At 57.0% G+C, this 16,750-nt stretch overlaps 3 protein-coding genes across 5 annotated transcripts in view; 1 reads left to right on the forward strand and 2 right to left on the reverse strand.

Annotated features, from left to right (window-relative positions):
• LOC110402544 (dimethylaniline monooxygenase [N-oxide-forming] 5-like) overlaps positions 1 to 5,336 on the reverse strand; it is a 7,737-nt gene extending 2,401 nt beyond the window's left edge. Inside the window, exons 1-8 of one of the 2 annotated variants that reach the window (XM_021404756.1) lie at positions 4,524 to 5,336; positions 4,115 to 4,303; positions 3,879 to 4,041; positions 3,515 to 3,657; positions 3,180 to 3,379; positions 2,721 to 3,070; positions 2,528 to 2,600; positions 2,239 to 2,410 (exon numbers count right to left, since the gene is read on the reverse strand). In XM_021404756.1, coding sequence (XP_021260431.1) covers positions 2,239 to 2,410; positions 2,528 to 2,600; positions 2,721 to 3,070; positions 3,180 to 3,379; positions 3,515 to 3,657; positions 3,879 to 4,041; positions 4,115 to 4,303; positions 4,524 to 4,655 — 1,422 coding nt within the window. In that variant the 5' untranslated portion in view covers positions 4,656 to 5,336. Of the gene's footprint in view, positions 1 to 1,699; positions 2,411 to 2,527; positions 2,601 to 2,720; positions 3,071 to 3,179; positions 3,380 to 3,514; positions 3,658 to 3,878; positions 4,042 to 4,114; positions 4,304 to 4,523 lie in introns of those variants that run through there. The other variant, XM_021404757.1, reaches the window with a different exon arrangement.
• On the reverse strand, positions 5,688 to 8,608 carry PLPP6 (phospholipid phosphatase 6). Its single transcript, XM_021404766.1, has 2 exons — positions 8,071 to 8,608; positions 5,688 to 6,571 (listed from the first exon to the last, which is right to left on the reverse strand). The coding sequence occupies exons 1-2, from the start codon at positions 8,462 to 8,464 to the stop codon at positions 6,201 to 6,203; spliced, it is 765 nt and encodes a 254-aa protein (XP_021260441.1). The 5' UTR covers positions 8,465 to 8,608; the 3' UTR covers positions 5,688 to 6,200.
• FAM78B (family with sequence similarity 78 member B) lies at positions 8,820 to 16,454 on the forward strand. Of its 2 annotated transcripts, none has more exons than XM_021404763.1 (2): positions 8,820 to 9,157; positions 12,309 to 16,454. In XM_021404763.1, exons 1-2 carry the CDS (start codon positions 8,895 to 8,897, stop codon positions 12,829 to 12,831), a joined length of 786 nt encoding a protein of 261 aa, XP_021260438.1. In that variant the 5' UTR covers positions 8,820 to 8,894; the 3' UTR covers positions 12,832 to 16,454. The 2 variants fall into 2 exon arrangements, with proteins under 2 accessions (XP_021260438.1, XP_021260439.1); XM_021404764.1 differs by lacking the exon at positions 8,820 to 9,157 and adding an exon at positions 9,167 to 10,574.

Consider the following 16,750-nt stretch of genomic DNA (forward strand, 5'->3'; position numbering starts at 1 on the left):
ATCTTGGAGTGGTGCATGTAGTTGGGGAAGTCATCGGGGATGGGGAAGTCACTGAAGCACATCATCTCCTTGGAAGTGTTGATGATGACAGAGCGATAGATGCTGGCGCGGCCCTCCTCGGGCTGCTCCTGTGAGCATGGGGCACAGCTCAGTGCTGGCCAGGGGAACATGTGGCAGTCCCAAACCCACCTGTGCTACCACTGCCCCGCTGGTCACAGGACTGAGGCAGCCATGGTATCAGCTCAGCCCAGATCCTGATATCTGCATCAGCAGCTCAACCTCTGTCTCCCATGCATTAGCTCTGCTCCACTGTTGGGCAAAACCAGCATCATGTTGGCCAAGCAGCCCCAAACCCCGTGCCAGCACTGTGTAGCATTTCCCAGGCTGTCCTGCTCACAGCAAGGCTGGACAGAGCAACGGAACATGCAAGGTTTGCATGGTCTTGGGAAGAAAAGACAGTGGCATCACTTGGTGGGGGCAGAAACAAGCTCTGGGGCTTTCCCTTGGCAAGGAGAACAAAGGTAGCACCCTGTGCCTGTGCGTGGGAGGTAGGAGAGGCACAGGAGCAAGATGAGGAGCAGCCAGGACTTCCAGAGAAAGAATGGATCAGGAAAGGTAAGAAAGTAATGCCAGCAGCAGTGGGACAGCTGGGGGGGAGCACGTGGGACCAGCGGAAGGGATGGGTGGGAGCAGGACGGGCTGGGAAGGGAGGGATGGGAAACATGCAGCCTAAGGCAGGAAAGCAAGCCCTGGGGTGACAACTGACCCCAGCAGTGGCTCATTGGGCAGGATCAATCCTGTGCTGCCAGCGTCCCAGTCTGCACCAAGGGGATATCCCAGCGGTTCTTCATTAGCTGCCAGTAAGCAATCCTGTCTGCTGCTGCCTAGGGCAACTTGGTAAAGCATGGGGCTTACCTCGAACCGCCACAGCCCCCCGATGTCCCCACTCCTCTCGAAGCAGGTAGGGACCAGCCCCTCATCCAGGCAGCATTTCAGGGCGCACAAGCCGGAGGCGCCGGCACCAATGATGGCTACTCTCTGGGCAGCCATGTCTGGCAGTAGTGATAGCGGTGGTGGCAGGGGAGGCTGTGCCGCTGGGCACACAGGAGGACACCGAGCCTGGTGGGTGGCACAGGAGGGACGTGTTTGGTGCCGCTCGGCTGTGCTGGGTGTCCCTGTGTTTCTCGGCGTGGATGGCTGAGGTCAGCTGGGGCATCACGAGATGTTTCATCTAGACATGATCTACAGGTTCCTGCACCGCCATGCCACACCTCCCTCCCGCCCTCCGCAAAGGGCTCATTATTTTCTATAAGCGTGTAATGATGCTGAAGCCTGCCCCAGGAACTTCCTGGGTGCGGGGGCTGAGATGTGGCCACGCTCCAAATTTTGGCAAGTCACTGTGTGGAAAACAAGAGAGAGGGCATGCTCCAGGCATGAGTGCTAGCCTTGGTGCGTGGCAGCCTGGAACAGTCAGCACCACTCCAGGTCCCAAGCGCATGTCCTCTGAGGGGCTGCGTGTGGGTTACAGGGATGGGACTGATCTGTGCTGGTGTGATCCCCAGGATCTGTTCCAGCTGCACGTGCCCCAGGCAAGACTGCTTTGCTGTGGATGTATACATGTGTGTGCGTGTATGCAGACCCCAACGCTTGTGTATTCTCAGCACACAGGGTAATGTGAGTAACAGGACAGGCACCTGGCTCTGTTGGAAACACTTTAATCTGGTTAGAAACTTTGCTATACCTTTGCTATGTAGAAACCATGTGAGTGTAATCAGTGGAGGCACATTGGGATTACAGGTGACAGAAGGGTCCAGCAAATCTCTGCTCGCCCAACAGCAATACCTGAGCAGGATGGGGCATTTCCCCACACATGGGAAGGGCTTTTCCTTCATCCCAGTGTCGCTGAAGGGTGTTTTTGGGGTCTGCCCCAGCTGAGAGGGTCTGGTGCTTTGCACTCATGTGGGGCCGTGCCGACAAGCAGAGAGTTCCCTTGATTTGAGGGGCATGACTGCCATGGGGTGGTGTAGCCTCCCCTTGCATTACCAGCCCCACCAGGCAGAGTGCAGCAACCTACAGGTAGGCAAAGATGACAGCAAAGACTGCCAGGGCCCCAGCCAGCTTGAGGAGGAGCGGCATGGTGGAGGTGTGCTTCTCCACATGCCGTGTCTGCAGGGGCTGAACAATGCGCTGCTGCTGGGTCAAGATGGCCTTCCGAGCCCCCTGCCATGCACCTGGGCCCTGCAGGCGGTACTGGTAGGGCGTGCAGGGCCCCAGCAGCACCTCCAGGGCCAGCTTCGGGTCAGTGAGGAAGAGCACTGGCAGATTGGGCTTGACGCCCAGCTGGCAGGCGAGCTCGTCCATGTAGGGAATGTAGTCCACCTGGATGGTGTGCCGCCGGCTGGCCACGTACCTGTGGGCAGGGACAGTGGTCTGGACCCTGCTTTCTGGTGGGATGTGGCCATAGGAGCCCACCAGCAGCCTTCTCGGGCAGCTGCCCCATTCCAGTTGGGTCCTGGTGGGGCCTTACCGCTTGGCCATCTCCTCTCTCTTGTGCTTGATGTCAGCCTCCATGTCATGCCTCGGTGGCAGTTTGTTCAGCCCTGGGGGGAAGAGCCCTGTGTGAGGGGGCTGCACAACCAAAGGCACAGGAGGCAGATGGCTGGACATCATCTGCCCTGGTTCCAGAGCTGCGGTCTCAGGGGACAATTAGTCTCACTTACCCTTGAAGACTCGGGTGGCCCAGCGACACTGCATCTCTGAGATGGGCATGATGGCTCCCAGAGGCTGGATGTAGCCAATGAAAGCCAGCGTCGGCTTCTCCAGGTCAGCAGGGAACACATATTTGTAGAGAGAAACCTGGTTCTCCACCACCTTTACGTAGCTCTCAAGGAAGGGGAAGGAGAAGCTGTACCCTGTGGCAAAGACCACAGCATCGATGTCTTCCCTAGTGCCGTCCTCAAAGATGGCAGATGTCTCTGTGAACTGCTTGATGTTCGGCTTTACCCGCACCCTGCCTGAAATGATGCGATTGGGCAGGTCGTCGTTAATGGTCGGGTGCTGGTCGAGGACCCTGGAGGACAGAAGGAGCCATCAGGGCCCTGAGATGTCTCTGCAGCATCCTGCTCCAAGGATGCTTAGCCTCAGAAATGGACATCATCAGAGGATGTGTTTGCTGGCACCTGTGATTTGGCTTCAGGCCATAGTTTACGTGGTCAAATCTCATGTTCAGCTGCTTCTCTGCGTAGTCGCTCGCCATGGAGGAGGTCATCAGGTGCTGCAAGAATGACTTCATGCGAGTGGTGAAGATGGTGTCAATGGGGTACCCCTGCTGTCCAACGCGGTTCAAGATCCACGCACCTCGGCGGGTGCTGAGGAAGACCTGGGTGAGGAAGAAAGTTGTTTCCTTATTGGTGTGATGGTCATAGGGGCACCAAGGACAGCTCAGAGAAGACACCTTGGCATGGGGGTGTCCTTAGGATGCTCTGCCTGTGGGGACCTCACTGCTGCTGCTTACCTGCTTGGCTGTCTGGCTGATCTCCACGGCCAGGTCTGACCCTGAATTCCCAATCCCAATGACAACGACCCTCTTGTCCATGAATTCCCGGGGTTCCTTGTAGTCACGGCTGTGGAGGTAGCGGCCCTTGAACTTCTCAATGCCTGTGGAGAAGGAGGAGGAATGCTGTGCTTCCCACTGCTGGGCTGGAGGGCCACCTCCAAAAGATGAAGAGGAGCCCTCCATGGCTCTGCAGGACCCGTCTGGGGTTTGAACCAAGCAGGGAGACAGATGGGACCTGGAGGAAAAGCAGAGGGCAGAATGGGGACAGCCGCATGAGAGCTTCCTGGGCGCTCTTTCATGCCAAGGGCACACGGCAGCATACCAGGGAAGGCGTGCAGTGGGAGGTGTGCATCGGTGTGGTGCCCAGTGCACACCAACACGGCGTCGAAGATGGCTGACTCCTGCTTGCCCTCGCTCTCGGTCTCCACCTCCCAGCAGCCCGTGGCGGCGAAGTCGGGGCGCTTGGTCACACGGCACACACTGGTCTGGGTGGGGGGAGCGGGTGTCAGTGTCTCCATGGCCCCGTCCCCGTGCTGTTCCCTGGCCCCCGGTGCTCACCCTGAAGCGGATGTGTCGGAGCAGGTCGAAGTGCCGGGCGTACATGCGGAAGTACTCCATGATCTTGGAGTGGTGCATGTAGTTGGGGAAGTCATCGGGGATGGGGAAGTCACTGAAGCACATCATCTCCTTGGAAGTGTTGATGATGACAGAGCGGTAGATGCTGGCGCGGCCCTCCTCGGGCTGCTCCTGTGAGCATGGGGAACAGCTCAGCATCCTGATGGCCTGTCCCATGGCAGGTCACTGCCTTGCAGTAGGGCTGGGGGAGTTCTGCTGCCAGCGAGGGTCCCCAGGACCCTTTGGGATGGGAGGAGATATGTGTGCAACCCTTGCTCCACGACCCCACCGTGGCCACTTTGATCCCCCTGGTGACAGCTACAACACACAGCCTGCAGCTGGCACGGCTTACCTCAAACCTCCATAGCCCCCCGATGTCCCCGCTTCTCTCAAAGCAGACGGGCTCCAGCCCTTCATCCAGGCAGGCTTTGATGGCACACAGCCCGCTGCTGCCTCCACCGATGATGGCCACTCGCCTCGCCATGCCGCCCTCCGACCCTTTGCCGCAATCAGCGCAGCCTGGATTTATGGCGTATGGCGGTGAGTGGCCTACCCCCCCGCCGTCACTCCTCCCACAGGGGCTGTGGGGCAGGAAGCCAGCGCACGGCTCGCTCTGGCGCTTCGCTTTTCCGTCAGCAGCTTGCGCCAGGAGCTGCCCCAGTGCTCAGCCAGGGAGCCCTGTGAGGGGACACCCTGCGGGGGAACGCTGTTGGGGTGTCTGGATCTGGCAAGGGGGTGAGGGGCAGCCCAGCCCCATGACATGCGTGCTGTAAAATCAATCACTCCCTTGGACTTTTGCCTCCTCTGGGATCAGCCCAGCCCTGATTGCACTAAGACGTGCTGGTTTCTAGCCGTGCTGCGAAACAGCTGCACAGCTTGCCATTGCACTGCCCCTTGGCAGTGGGAAGAGGGGCCAAAAGTCCCCAAGCTCTGGACTCTGCCCCTGCCCTGCTCAGTCCATGACCGATGCCATGCATCCCGCTGCACTTGCCGCACCTTACTAGGGCGCCATGGGGCAAGCCCGGCAGGGAGCACTAGTCCCCCCCACTGTTACAAGTGCCAGTGCTCTGAAGAGCAATGGGTGACAAGTGACAGCAGGCATGAAGGGAGAGCAGGTGTCTGTGGAAGCACAGGGAAGACCCTGCAGTTGGAGCTTTGGAGGGCTGGATTCGCCCCACAGGGGAACATTTTTATTTCAGCCACTGTGGGGCTGTGGGGAAGGGCTCATTCCACATAGTGCTGTCAGTGTAGTCAGGAGTTGCTGTCACCCCTGGGCAATGGAAAAACCTGTGGAAGGGGAAAAAAAGAGCTGTAAGGCTCTGTACAGCAGTATTAGAAGCAGACTGCCGCTGGGAGCTGCTTCCCCATCTCTTGGAGAGGGAATGGATGGGCCAAACCCTTGGCCACCCCATCCCTTCCCCACAGTACTGGCAGCCAGATGCCTGTGACCTTGCTGGTTGAGATCTGGTCTCAGGGCCGTGCTTAAATCACATGAAAAAGGGAAGAGACACGTTACTTAGAAGGCAGAGCTCTTTATAAACATGGGAACAGATCTCAGTGAGTCCCCCAAAGATGGGTGTTATGGAGGAGACTGCACAAGGTGCACTCACAACAGCAACATGATCAGTGTATTTACAGCACACAGATACGCAGGCAATTGCGGAGAAACCTCTGCAAAGGCCCTGCTACCACGTACATCATAGGCTAATACAGCAGGTGCCCAGTAAGGGCATGCTGATTCACAGTATCAGCAGTGAGCTGCCAGATGGATGTGCTGACCTCTGCCCAGGCTCTGCGGGGACTGGTTTGTCACTGGAGAGCAGACAGTGCAGCTGCTTGGCCAGCACATGCTCTGCCTGACAGCCCATCAGCAGGGCAAGACAGCACCAAGTGTCGAACTGCAGGCCTGGGAGCCTGCTGCACCACTAGTGTTAAGTGTTGGCTGGACAGATATGAGTCGCAGTACCCCCTCTCCACGTGCGCTTAGAGAACAGGGTGTATGCCTCCTCCTTTGGGAGGGGTGCAGCCATCAATGGCTCCAGAGTGCAAACAGGGCAGGCGCGTTTAGCGGGGAGAGCCAGAAGTACTCCACCACACTGTACAGCGCGTAGCCCAGGAACAAGCCGAAGAGCACGTCCGTCACATTGTGCCTGCCCAGCATGACCCTTGAAATGCCAACGATGAGAACCCAGAGCACCACGAGGACCCGCAGAGGGATGGCAAGCACCAGGTGGTGCAGAACGAAGCGGCAGACCAGGGCAGCTCTGGTGGCATGGCCTGACGGGAAGGAGTACTTGTCAACCGAGACGGTGACGAACATGTCCATCTTGTTGTGGGTAGGCCGCGGCCGTTTGACGATCCCTTTCACCACTGCCACCAGCACGAGATCCAGCACCAGTGCTAGAAGACAGTAACAGTGAGTGAGCAAAAATGGAAGTGTTTTGTCCCATGGGAAACGAGACTCAATGCAAAGCCATTATCTGTGAAAATGCAGAGCTACCAAAGCTGCTAAGAGAAGGTGGTATTTCCCATGGCTGCAGTAACCAGGCAGGGAGAGCATAGCACTCATCCAGGGCCTGGACTTGTGCATGAGCATATCTGTCAGCACTCTGGGCTTGCACCTAGGCACTCTTCTTCCTGCGTGAAATCTGATCTCTGTGACTCTGGGCCCAAATCCTTCCTTAATTTGAAGGCAACCAAGGGCTTAATATTCCCAGCCAGCCCATGCTGATTCATCATCACTTTGCACAAAGTGCACTGACCCTGGTAAATGATCAATCTGCTTCAGGTGCTCAGCTGTGGCTCAGTGCAAGGGGGGTCCAGGCACTCCTCAGCAGGTCTGAGGGCTCACAGCTCCTCACCTGGCTTCTCCCTGCTGCTGGGGGCACCAGTTTTTAAAAAGCAACCAGGCTTTGGCTTTTAGGTGCTGAGGAAAGGATGGCTTAGTACCAGCTTTCTCCCAGAGTGCTAAAGGCTGCTGTGGTGGAAGTCAGAAGCGCCTGTGAGATGTCAACCACTGCCTGGCAAGGGCAGCTAGCAGTGTCTTCTCTATCCCCTTTAGCCAGCTTTTACTGCTGGCAGCTGTGGCTGCTGCTTCTAGGAAGCCTTGTCTGAGAGATTGATATCTGCTTGTTGTAACCTGTGTTGCTGGGCACAAAGTCCTTTGGCTACTTCAGTTCATTCTCTTTGGTTAATCATTTAAGAATGAATGTTTGTTTTGTGTGAGGTTTTTGTTTTTTTTTTTAAACAACTACATTCATTTCAATCTATTCTTTTTATTGTGTCTGGATGTCAGGGAGGGCTCCTTCCCCAGAGGGTGGCCCTGGTGCCAGGACAGTGCTGCTCTGAGCAGAGCAGCAGCTGGAGGCCACCAAGGGCCTCCCACCAGCTGTCCAGGGACACTGTGACCTAACCACACTCTGCTAAGGGAACAAGATGCACAAAAGCATACATTCCCCACCAAACATTTAGATTCAAACAATCCACGTGAGACACCTTGGTGTCTCACAGGGTAAGGACCGGGGTTCTGGAGAGATCTGTTGTTTCGGAGCTACTGCAGTTTCTAGGCAAGCAAAAACATTGGATCTACATCTACCCTACAGGATGCCAGGGGAAAAAATATTACATCATCTGTAATTACAGTGCATGCTTTGAGCCAGATTTCTACACTGGCTGATACAGATAAATGTGAGCAGATACTGCCTGCAGCGAGCCGGCTGGCGCTGATGTCTGTGTGCTGGAGCAGCTGCTGAGATGCCGCAACTCTTGGCAACCACAATAGCCGTTAGGAGTCAGGTGGCTCCCTGGGGCTGCAAGAGCTGAGATTCCTCTGGTACTCTCCACTCTCCCCTTCCCTTGGGCCCCGTCCTCCCGCCTGGGGAGCCCCTTCCCGGCCTCACCGAAGAACAGGTTGAGCAGCACCTCCCTGGTGGCCGAGCTGTCGCTCTGGCAGAGCCCGTAGAAGGTGCCCAGCAGCCAGGGGATGCCGTGCCCCGACACCTCAACCACCTTCAGCAGCGGGCGGGCGCTGCCCCAGGCCGAGGCCTCCCCGGCGCACACTCCCAGGCGCTTGGAGGCCCAGAGGTCGACGGCGAGCAGAGAGCTGAGGGCGATGCCCACGAAGGACGGGTTCAGCCGCATGCAGTCCTCCTCGGGCAGCGGCGGGGGAGCGGAGCCGGCCGACTCGCGGCGGCGGGACGGGCTCTCCGGGGCGCCGGGGCCGCGCTGGCTCAGCAAGGACGCGAACTCGGGGCGAGCGCTGCGCCGCTCGCGGCTGCTGCGGGGACTGGGCATGGCGGCGGGGCCGGGCCTGGAAAGGCCAACGCGGGTCACCCGCCGCCGGGCCGCTTCCCGCTGGCAGCCTGCGCCGAGCTCCGCGGAAGAGCTCCGTCCTGCCCGCTGTCGGGCTGCCCCGCTTCCGCTTCCGCCCCCAACGTCTCGGTTGCTAGGGAGCCAGAACGCCGGGCTGAGGAGCAGGGCCGCAGCGCCTCCTGCCGGCCGGAGGATTCCTCCCGCTCCGTCCGGCCCCGCCCCTCGCCGGCGGACGGTGGCCGGCGAGGGCCGCAAGAGGAGCGGCGGCGCGTTCGCCCTGCCGGCGCCGGTGCGGGCGCCGGTGCGCGGGCGGCGATGGTGGGGCGGGCGGCGAGGGGACGCCGGGCCGCCCCCTGGCCCCCGCGTCGCGGCGGAGGGTGAGCGCGGTGGCGGCGGCGGCGGGGCGGCGGCCATGGGCTGCCTGCAGAGCGTGGCCTGCAAGGCGCGGGTGCGGCGGGAGCACATCGTGGTGTCCGACGTGTCGGCCACCATCGAGCCGGCGGCCACCGCCATCGAGGAGAGCTCGCCGGTGGTGCTGCGGTACCGCACGCCCTACTTCCGCGCCTCGGCCCGCGTCCTCATGCCGCCCATCGCCCGGCGCCACACCTGGGTGGTGGGCTGGATCCAGGCCTGCAACCACATGGAGTTCTATAACACCTACAGCGACCTCGGCGTGTGAGCAGCGGGAACGGGCCGGGGGAGAGCCTCGGGCGGGAGCGGGGAGCACCGCGGCGGTGCGGTCCTCGCAGCCTCGGGGGGGCGAGGGAGGGTGTGCGTTGAGGGAACGGAGGTCCTGGGGCGGTTACGTGAGGGAATGGGTGTCCTGAGCTGGGTCTGTGAGGGGATGGAGGTCCTGGTGTGGTGACATGAGGAGGAAGAGGTCCTGGTGTGGCTGCGTGAAGGGATGGAGTCCCCCGTGCAGTTACATGGTGGGATGGAGGCTCTGGTACGGTTATGTGAGGGGATGGAGATCTTAGTGTGGTTACATGAGCAGATGGAGGTCATGGTGTGGTTCCTTGAGGGGATGGAGTCCCCAGCGCGGTAACGTGAGGGGATGGAGGCCCTGGTACCATTATGTGGGGAGTTCCAGGACCTGGTACACTTACGTGAAGAAATGTAGGTCCTAGTGTGGTTGCATGAGGGGATGGATGCCCCAGTGCAATTAGGTGAGGTGCTGGAGCCCATGACAGGACAGAGGCCCTGGCGTGGTTCCATAAGGAGATGGATAACCCAATATTGTTATGTGAGGAGATGGGCCCCTGGTATGAGCCCCATCTGGGACGAGATCTCTGGGATGAGATGGGGGCCCTGGTGCAGTTCTGTGAGGTGATAGAGGCCTGGTATGGTTACATGACTGACATTGCTTGAAGGCTCTACGTACGTGTCTCAGGAGGACACCAAAGAGCAATGCAGTTGGCTGTGCCGCTGTGGTTTCTACCATGTGCAGCAGCTGCTAGGGAAGAGGTGGTTGTAGGGGCAGCAGGGTCAGCCTGGTGCTGGGCTGTGTGGGTGCAAGAGGCTGCTGGCTGAGCCGTGGGTTCCATCCCCACCAGAGACTGCCGGTCGGTGCTGCGCTCACAGCCAGGCTTGCCCTCGCTGCGCTTGTCCCATCGACCTCATTTTTCCTGGTTGCTTCTGGGAACAGTAGGATCCTATTTGTCTGAGGGCAGAACTAGGGGAATCTGTGTGGTGCCACATGCAGTGCTTGGTGTTAAGCTCTGAGAGCACTCCTGCTGCTGCCTGGGATTTACCCATTCCTCTGTTCCTGCATCCCCAGAAATGAGGGACAGAGGAGCAGCCCTTGCTGGAAATGAGGATTTCCAGCCCCAGGATCTGTGAGCTCTGGACATCCCTTCTGGCACGTGCAGTCCCTTCAGCCCCTGGTGTGAGCCATACGCTGTGTAGGAGTACAGTCACAGGAGTTGCTCCCTTCCATGCCGGCATCAGCCTCTTGCTTTTCAGCCCTGGAAAAGCACCCTCTCTCCTCACCCCCATGCTGGAAAATGCTGTGCTGTCACTACTGGAGTCAGCCTGCTTGCATCTCCAAGGGAGGGAGCAGATGGAGACTGCCCTGGCAATCCTCTGCACTGAAGTAGGTGGCAACTCACTCAGCTCTGGGCTGTCCTGGCTTCCTGACAGGGAGAGATGGCGCTGGCTGCCTTCACCTCCAGGGCTGTCTCTGCTGCCTGCAGCGCTGGGCTGGAGCAGCTCTCCCAGCCTCGATCCTGATGGGGAGCATGAGCAGCCGGCGCCAGTCTCAGGTTTGCCTCAAGCTGCTGAGCCTGCCTGTCCTGTCCTGGCTGCCCTTCCTGAAAGCAGAACTCTGCTTGGGATTTCTCGTGGGCGCCGGAGGCTGCAGTGATGTGCTGGGATCAGTTTCCTCCAGCTTCCTGCCCTTCCTCAAGGGCAGAGGGACCTGGAGGCCACAGATGAGCTGCCTTCTGCATTGCCCCAAGCCAGCCAGTGCCACAGAGCAGGGCCAAGGAGATAGCATGAAGCTGGGCTCAGGCAGGGGATGCTGGGGATGGCCCCGTCCTCCTTGCTTTCAGAGCAGGCAGGGTTGTTGCATGCAACACTGGGGCACCTAGGAGGGTCAGAGTGAGGGCAGATTATCACTTCTTGGGGAGGATGGAAACCAGATGTCTCCTGCCGCTCGTTGGCTGCTTCAGAGCCCAGATCTCTGTGCATCTGAGCTATGACTCAGCAGGAGGTCTCAACTGGAACAATGTGTCTGAGGAGCTTTAAGGTTTCTGTGTTTTATTTTCCTTTCTTTGACATCCAGCAGTGATACAGCCAGTTTTTCTCAGATACATACTGTGAACCTGACGTGCCTCAAGACAGAGACCTAGCACAACCACCTCTGGCTGAGGTTGTGAGAGGCGGTGGTTTCTAAATTGAAAGTTCGGATTCAGCATCCAAAGAGTATCTGCTTTTTTTGTTCTTAGGATTTCAGGGAAGATCCATGTGAGCTGGGCTGGGGCTTGCTGATGGTGGCCACCATCCCCACTCCCAGCTCATAATTACCATGTGGTGATCTTCTGCATCCGTCTGGTGTTGCTAATGTGGTTTGCAGCCAAGATTTTGGCTGGAATTCCCTACCACCCACAACTCCAACAGTATGGTAGGGATTTCGTCACACCAGCAGCAGGCATGACTGTGGTATTTAATTACTGCACCTGTGTCTTAGCAAATGCCTATATTTAGCGGTATAAAAATTGCAGACTGAGCTGCAGGCTGGGGGGAGCTGCTTCAGGCTCACTGCAGGTTGTGGCCATGCTGTAGCTGACGTGCAGGAAAGGCTGTTATTTTTTTCTCTCTGTTAAGGAGACTAAGGAGAGAGTGACCTGAGAGTTTCTCAGAAATGAGTTTTGGCCCACTTGGTTAGATTGCAGGTTAATTAAAATGCTGTTGTGCTGGCAGAGCAGAGGCTTCCGCTGGCCTTGACTGACTCAGTGAAGGAGCTAAAGTGGAATTCTTGAATGAGGCCATCAGGGGCTTCCTGCAGGTGGGAAGGTGTTTCCCAAGCTCTGCTCTTGAGTTAGTGCTGCCAGAAGGAGGACCTGATGGGCAATGCCAGAAACAGGCACTGGTGATTGGCTTTGACTGGTATGGAGATGCTAGTGGCTCTGGGATAAATGGCTTTTTCAGTGGGGTTTCAGATAGAATTGTTACCCTTTCATCAGTGCTCTTTCGCCCTGCTCTAAAGCAAAAGGCTTTACCCTGCAAGTGCCAGCACACAACTGCTTGCTGTGTTCCTTCCACTGCAGGCACTGCTCGGGTGCTGCTGTTTTTTCAATAACTTGCCCTTTCTGTCTCTGTTCCCCAGGTCAAGCTGGGAGCTGCCCGACTTGCGAGAGGGAAGAGTAAAAGCCATCAGTGATTCTGATGGAGTGAGCTACCCCTGGTATGGAAACACCACAGAAACTGTGACCCTGGTCGGGCCCACGAACAAGATCTCCAGGTTCTCGGTGAGCATGAATGACAATTTCTACCCCAGCGTGACGTGGGCTGTTCCTGTGAGCAACAGTAACGTGCCGTTGCTGACCAGGATTAAAAGGGACCAGAGCTTTACCACGTGGCTGGTGGCTATGAACACCACTACCAAGGAAAAGATCATCTTGCAGACTATAAAGTGGCGGATGCGAGTGGACATTGAGGTTGATCCCATGCAGCTCCTAGGGCAGCGGGCACGACTGGTGGGAAGGACTCAGCAGGAGCAGCCACGGATCCTGAGCAGGATGGAGCCCATCCCACCAAATGCACTAGTGAAACCCAATGCCAACGATGCCCAAGTCCTCATGTGGAGACCCAAGCGAGGCCAGCCTATAGTTGTTATACCTCCCAAGTAGCGCAGCACCAGGGCACACACTGATGTGTGCACGTGGGGACCTTGGTGCTGTCGGTGTGGTGCAAATGAGTGGGATTCCTGAGCCAAAGCAGACCTCTTGGGTTCACCTGCCCTTGTAGCTGCGGTTGGAAAGAGAGCATGAGCTTGGCCTGGCTGTGGAGGGGGGTTGCTGAGCTGGTGGATTTCCCAGGAAGTGGATTTAAGTGCTTCTAGGGCTTGTGGCTGGAAAAGAGGCTGTCTTACCTAACCAACTCCTGCCTCCTTGCAGGGAAGTGTGAGGAGCAGGAGCATGATCAAACCGTGCCTGTGGCAAATGCTGCTTTCCACCCCATTAGCTGTAGAAGAGGAGCCCATGCCTGCCAGACGTGGGGGGCTTGTGCAGTCACCCTTCCCCTCGATGTCTCTACCTATGCATTTCGGACCGATAATCAGCGCGTTGCCACGCTTGCTGGGACTTGGAAAGGCCTGGGAGCAGTGAGGGAGCTGGTGCTCAGCCAGAGCCCAGTGCCAGCAGTCATCTCTGCCCAAGAGGGCCTATCTGCAGCTGAGTGGAAGTGGGACATTTTGCATGCATCTCGGTGTGTTTGGAGTAGTTGTGAATGTAGGAGATGACATAGTTCATTCCTGTCTAGGAGTGAGACCTGAGGGCAGGTTAGATATCCTTTAGTTTTAAGGTGCACTAAATCTTTGCAGTTCTTCCCCTCCCCATCCCCTCCAGCCATTTTTTTTTGCTGGAGCAAAAATTATTCTCAGCCAGAAGAGAAATCGCAAGCATTGCCTTTTTACACAGGCAAAGGAGAGCAGGCAGTTACTGATGGTGTTTGCGTGGTATCCAAAAAAGCTTGGAGGTACTCCAGGATTTGGATGCTTCCACTGCAAACGTGAGTGCATAACAAGAAGTTGGGTGCTTGTTCATTTTCCACCCAAATGCCTGCTGGTGTGGGGAGTCTGATCCTCAGCCACCCATGGAGCAGTGCAGTGTGCATGCACGTGCAGGTTGCTCGTGCTGTTGCAGGTGTCTGGCAGGTTGCCTTTTTCCCCGCCCTGTGCCCTTTCCTCACTGCCTGGATTGCTGGCGTCGTTCTGGTCCGTGGGGAGGTGCTGGTCCTGTGGGCTGCAATGTATAATTCCCTGCTTGTTTTAGCAGGGGCGCAACATTTCTCCTCTTTCAGCTGAGCCCTGGTGGTTGCACCTTTCTGGATGCAGCAGAGGCAGAAGCCACAGTTGGTCTGTCCCCACCCAGGAACAGCTTCAGGTGCCCTGTGTTCCCATAGTGTCCCGAGCAGATGAATATGGCTTTTGCTGCTTTCCCTGCTCTGTTTCCCGCTGCCATCCCTCCAGCTCGTGCCCCTGCCTTTGTGCAGTGAAGGTTTCTGCTGCTGTGGGGATGTGAGGTATTCCTGCTCGGAGCTTCCTGCATCCCCTCTGCTGCTGGGAGAGCCTGGGAAGCGTTGCCTCACTGGCTACTCTCGTGCAAAGCCTTTCTTGCAGCATCAGGAGCAATTCCTTGCACCTGACTGTCAGGCAGCCCAGCTCAGGGCTTCTTTGCTTCCCCCAGGGTGCAAAACGTGCTCTCCCTGCTGCAGAGGAGCCTTTCTCCTCAGTGCGCACGCGCCTCGGGGCAGAGCCTTCCCACAGCATCGCTCTCCGGAGCACGCACAAATCCCTGCAAAGCTTCAGGCGCAGCTCGTGCTTTTCCAGGGTGAGACGCACACCCCTGGCATCTGGGAGCTGGCCCCCAGGAGCAAAGGGACTCCCAGGTGTCTTAGACCAAAAATCCCTGTGAAATCCCCATGCTATTTGTTATTCTCAGTAGCCTTTGCTACGGATTCGGTTCCTTATTCTCTTTCCTTCGGAGGCATTGCACACCAACGCCCCGATGAACACTTTGAAGTGCTGTGGGCTGCGGTCCCGCTCCTCCTGCTCAGCTTGGTGCAGACGGAGGGGTTTGGTGGTCTGGGAACTGGCTGCTTTGGGTTAGCTGAGGGCTGGGTAAATCCTTGCCGTGAGAAAAGCCTGGAGGGAGAGCAGGCTCTGAGCTCTGGTCTGCTTTGTTTTCCTGAGCGGAGTTTCTGCAAGGAAATGGTCACCACAAGACACCTTGTTTTTGTGAGATTTGGCCAGTGTTTTTATATGGACACATGATCAAAGGCAGTTTTAGCCATCGCTGACGTTTTGTTTATCAAAAGTGTATGTGGAAAAGGTGTTAGAAACTTTCAATACAATTTGCATTAAAATCTGGGGGAGGAGGGAAGAGGGGGACGTACCTTTCAGTGTGAAATAAGACAGATGTGTATTGTTGACCCGCTAGGACAGAAACAATCCTGAAAGCTCCTGTGAAACCTCTTCGCAGGGGCCAGAGGGCAGCTGAGCCTGAGGAAATGGTGCAGTGAAGGGCTGCGTGGCACTGAAGCACAGAGGAAGGGAGAGAGGGAGGCAGAGGAGAGGCTACATCTCGGGGTGTAGGGAGCGATCAGCCCCTCTGAGGATCTGCCTGCATGTTCAAGTCTGGGGTCGCTTGCAGCTTGGCTGCCCTTATTTCTGAGGCTCCCAATTGGGAGCTCCAGTGCTGGCTCTGGGAGGAGCACCTGGACTCCAGAACTCAGCTGTAAAACCACCCCGTGGTTTGCTAGCCCCTCCAGCACTCCATCCCCTTCCCCGCTTGTAGCCGGCACCTCGTTATCTCAGGGAGGGACAGGTCGCGCTTCCCCCTCATCCCGAGGTGCCCCTTCTGCTCCGTCCTGTGGTGTTTTCAGGCTGTGCCCACATGCCACTTGGGCACGGCTCTATGGGAAGCATCCATCAATCTCTCTGGGTTCAGAGCGTCGCCGTGAGTGCTGCATGGCGCAGGGAAATGCCTGCGGGGCAGGCGTGTGAAGCCGGAGCGGGTGCCGTAAGTGCCACCCCTGTCCTGGGCGCCCACGCGGACACAGCTGCTTGCTCGCGTGCTCGGCTCACTTATTTATTTCTTATTTATTTCTTATTTATTTCTTATTTATTGATTTAAGATGTATTTAAGTTATTTATTTGTATTTATTGACAGCTGGAACTCGGAGGTCATTTCTGCTGTGCGGCAGGGGTGGCTGGGTCTCCCCTGTGCATTTTGGGAGCGCCGATGGGGAGGGATGCTTGCAGGCACCTGCTCCCATCCTATCCCCTTTTGGGAGGGAGGGAGGGAGAACTGGGGAAGAGGAATCACGTAAATGCCTGCAGGGAGGACATCCTGTGCCTGACCTCTTCCTGCAGGAGCTTGAAGCCCCTTCGTCCCCCTCAGGCACTGCGCTCCCTCCCGTGCCCATCTGTATTTATTGGCCCGGCCTCCTGGTGTTTTTCTGTTTGGCTCACGCTATACGTGATGTTGCCAATTTCGGGACATGGTGATAAGAGCAAGGACGTGTGGGTGTGACTATGGAGAAAAGACAAAATCAGGTATTCTGCTGTTGTGTGGGGAAAATCAGAAGGAAGAGAAGACGAAAGCTGGTTTTGCAGAGTGCCTTAAACACAAATGACTTTACAGAGTAGGGGGCTTGGACTTTTGTCTTTGGATGTTATTGCAAACTCAAACAAATGTTGCATTTCACTTCTCTGGGATTAAAAGAACGTTCAATCTGTACTGGAATCAAACTGTTCTGTCTGCTTGAGTTACATCTGGCTTTGCTGGGTAGCAGGCTGGAATGTTCTTGAGGGGTGGAGGGGTGCAGGCTGCCCTTTCTCCCTGGGGAAATCAGGTCAGGGTGAGGGCTGTGTGCCAGGGTACTGCACGGAACCTGGGAACTCAGGAATCTGTCAAACTGTGTAAGGCTGAAAAAATGCACAGACAGGGGATGTTCCCACTTGGAAATTACAATCCCATTCCCAATTCCTGCAGTGAGAGATGGATAATAACATTCAACACAGAGATTAGGTGGTGATGTTTTTCT

This window comes from Numida meleagris, chromosome 7, assembly GCF_002078875.1.
Source record: "Numida meleagris isolate 19003 breed g44 Domestic line chromosome 7, NumMel1.0, whole genome shotgun sequence".
NCBI lineage: Eukaryota > Metazoa > Chordata > Aves > Galliformes > Numididae > Numida > Numida meleagris.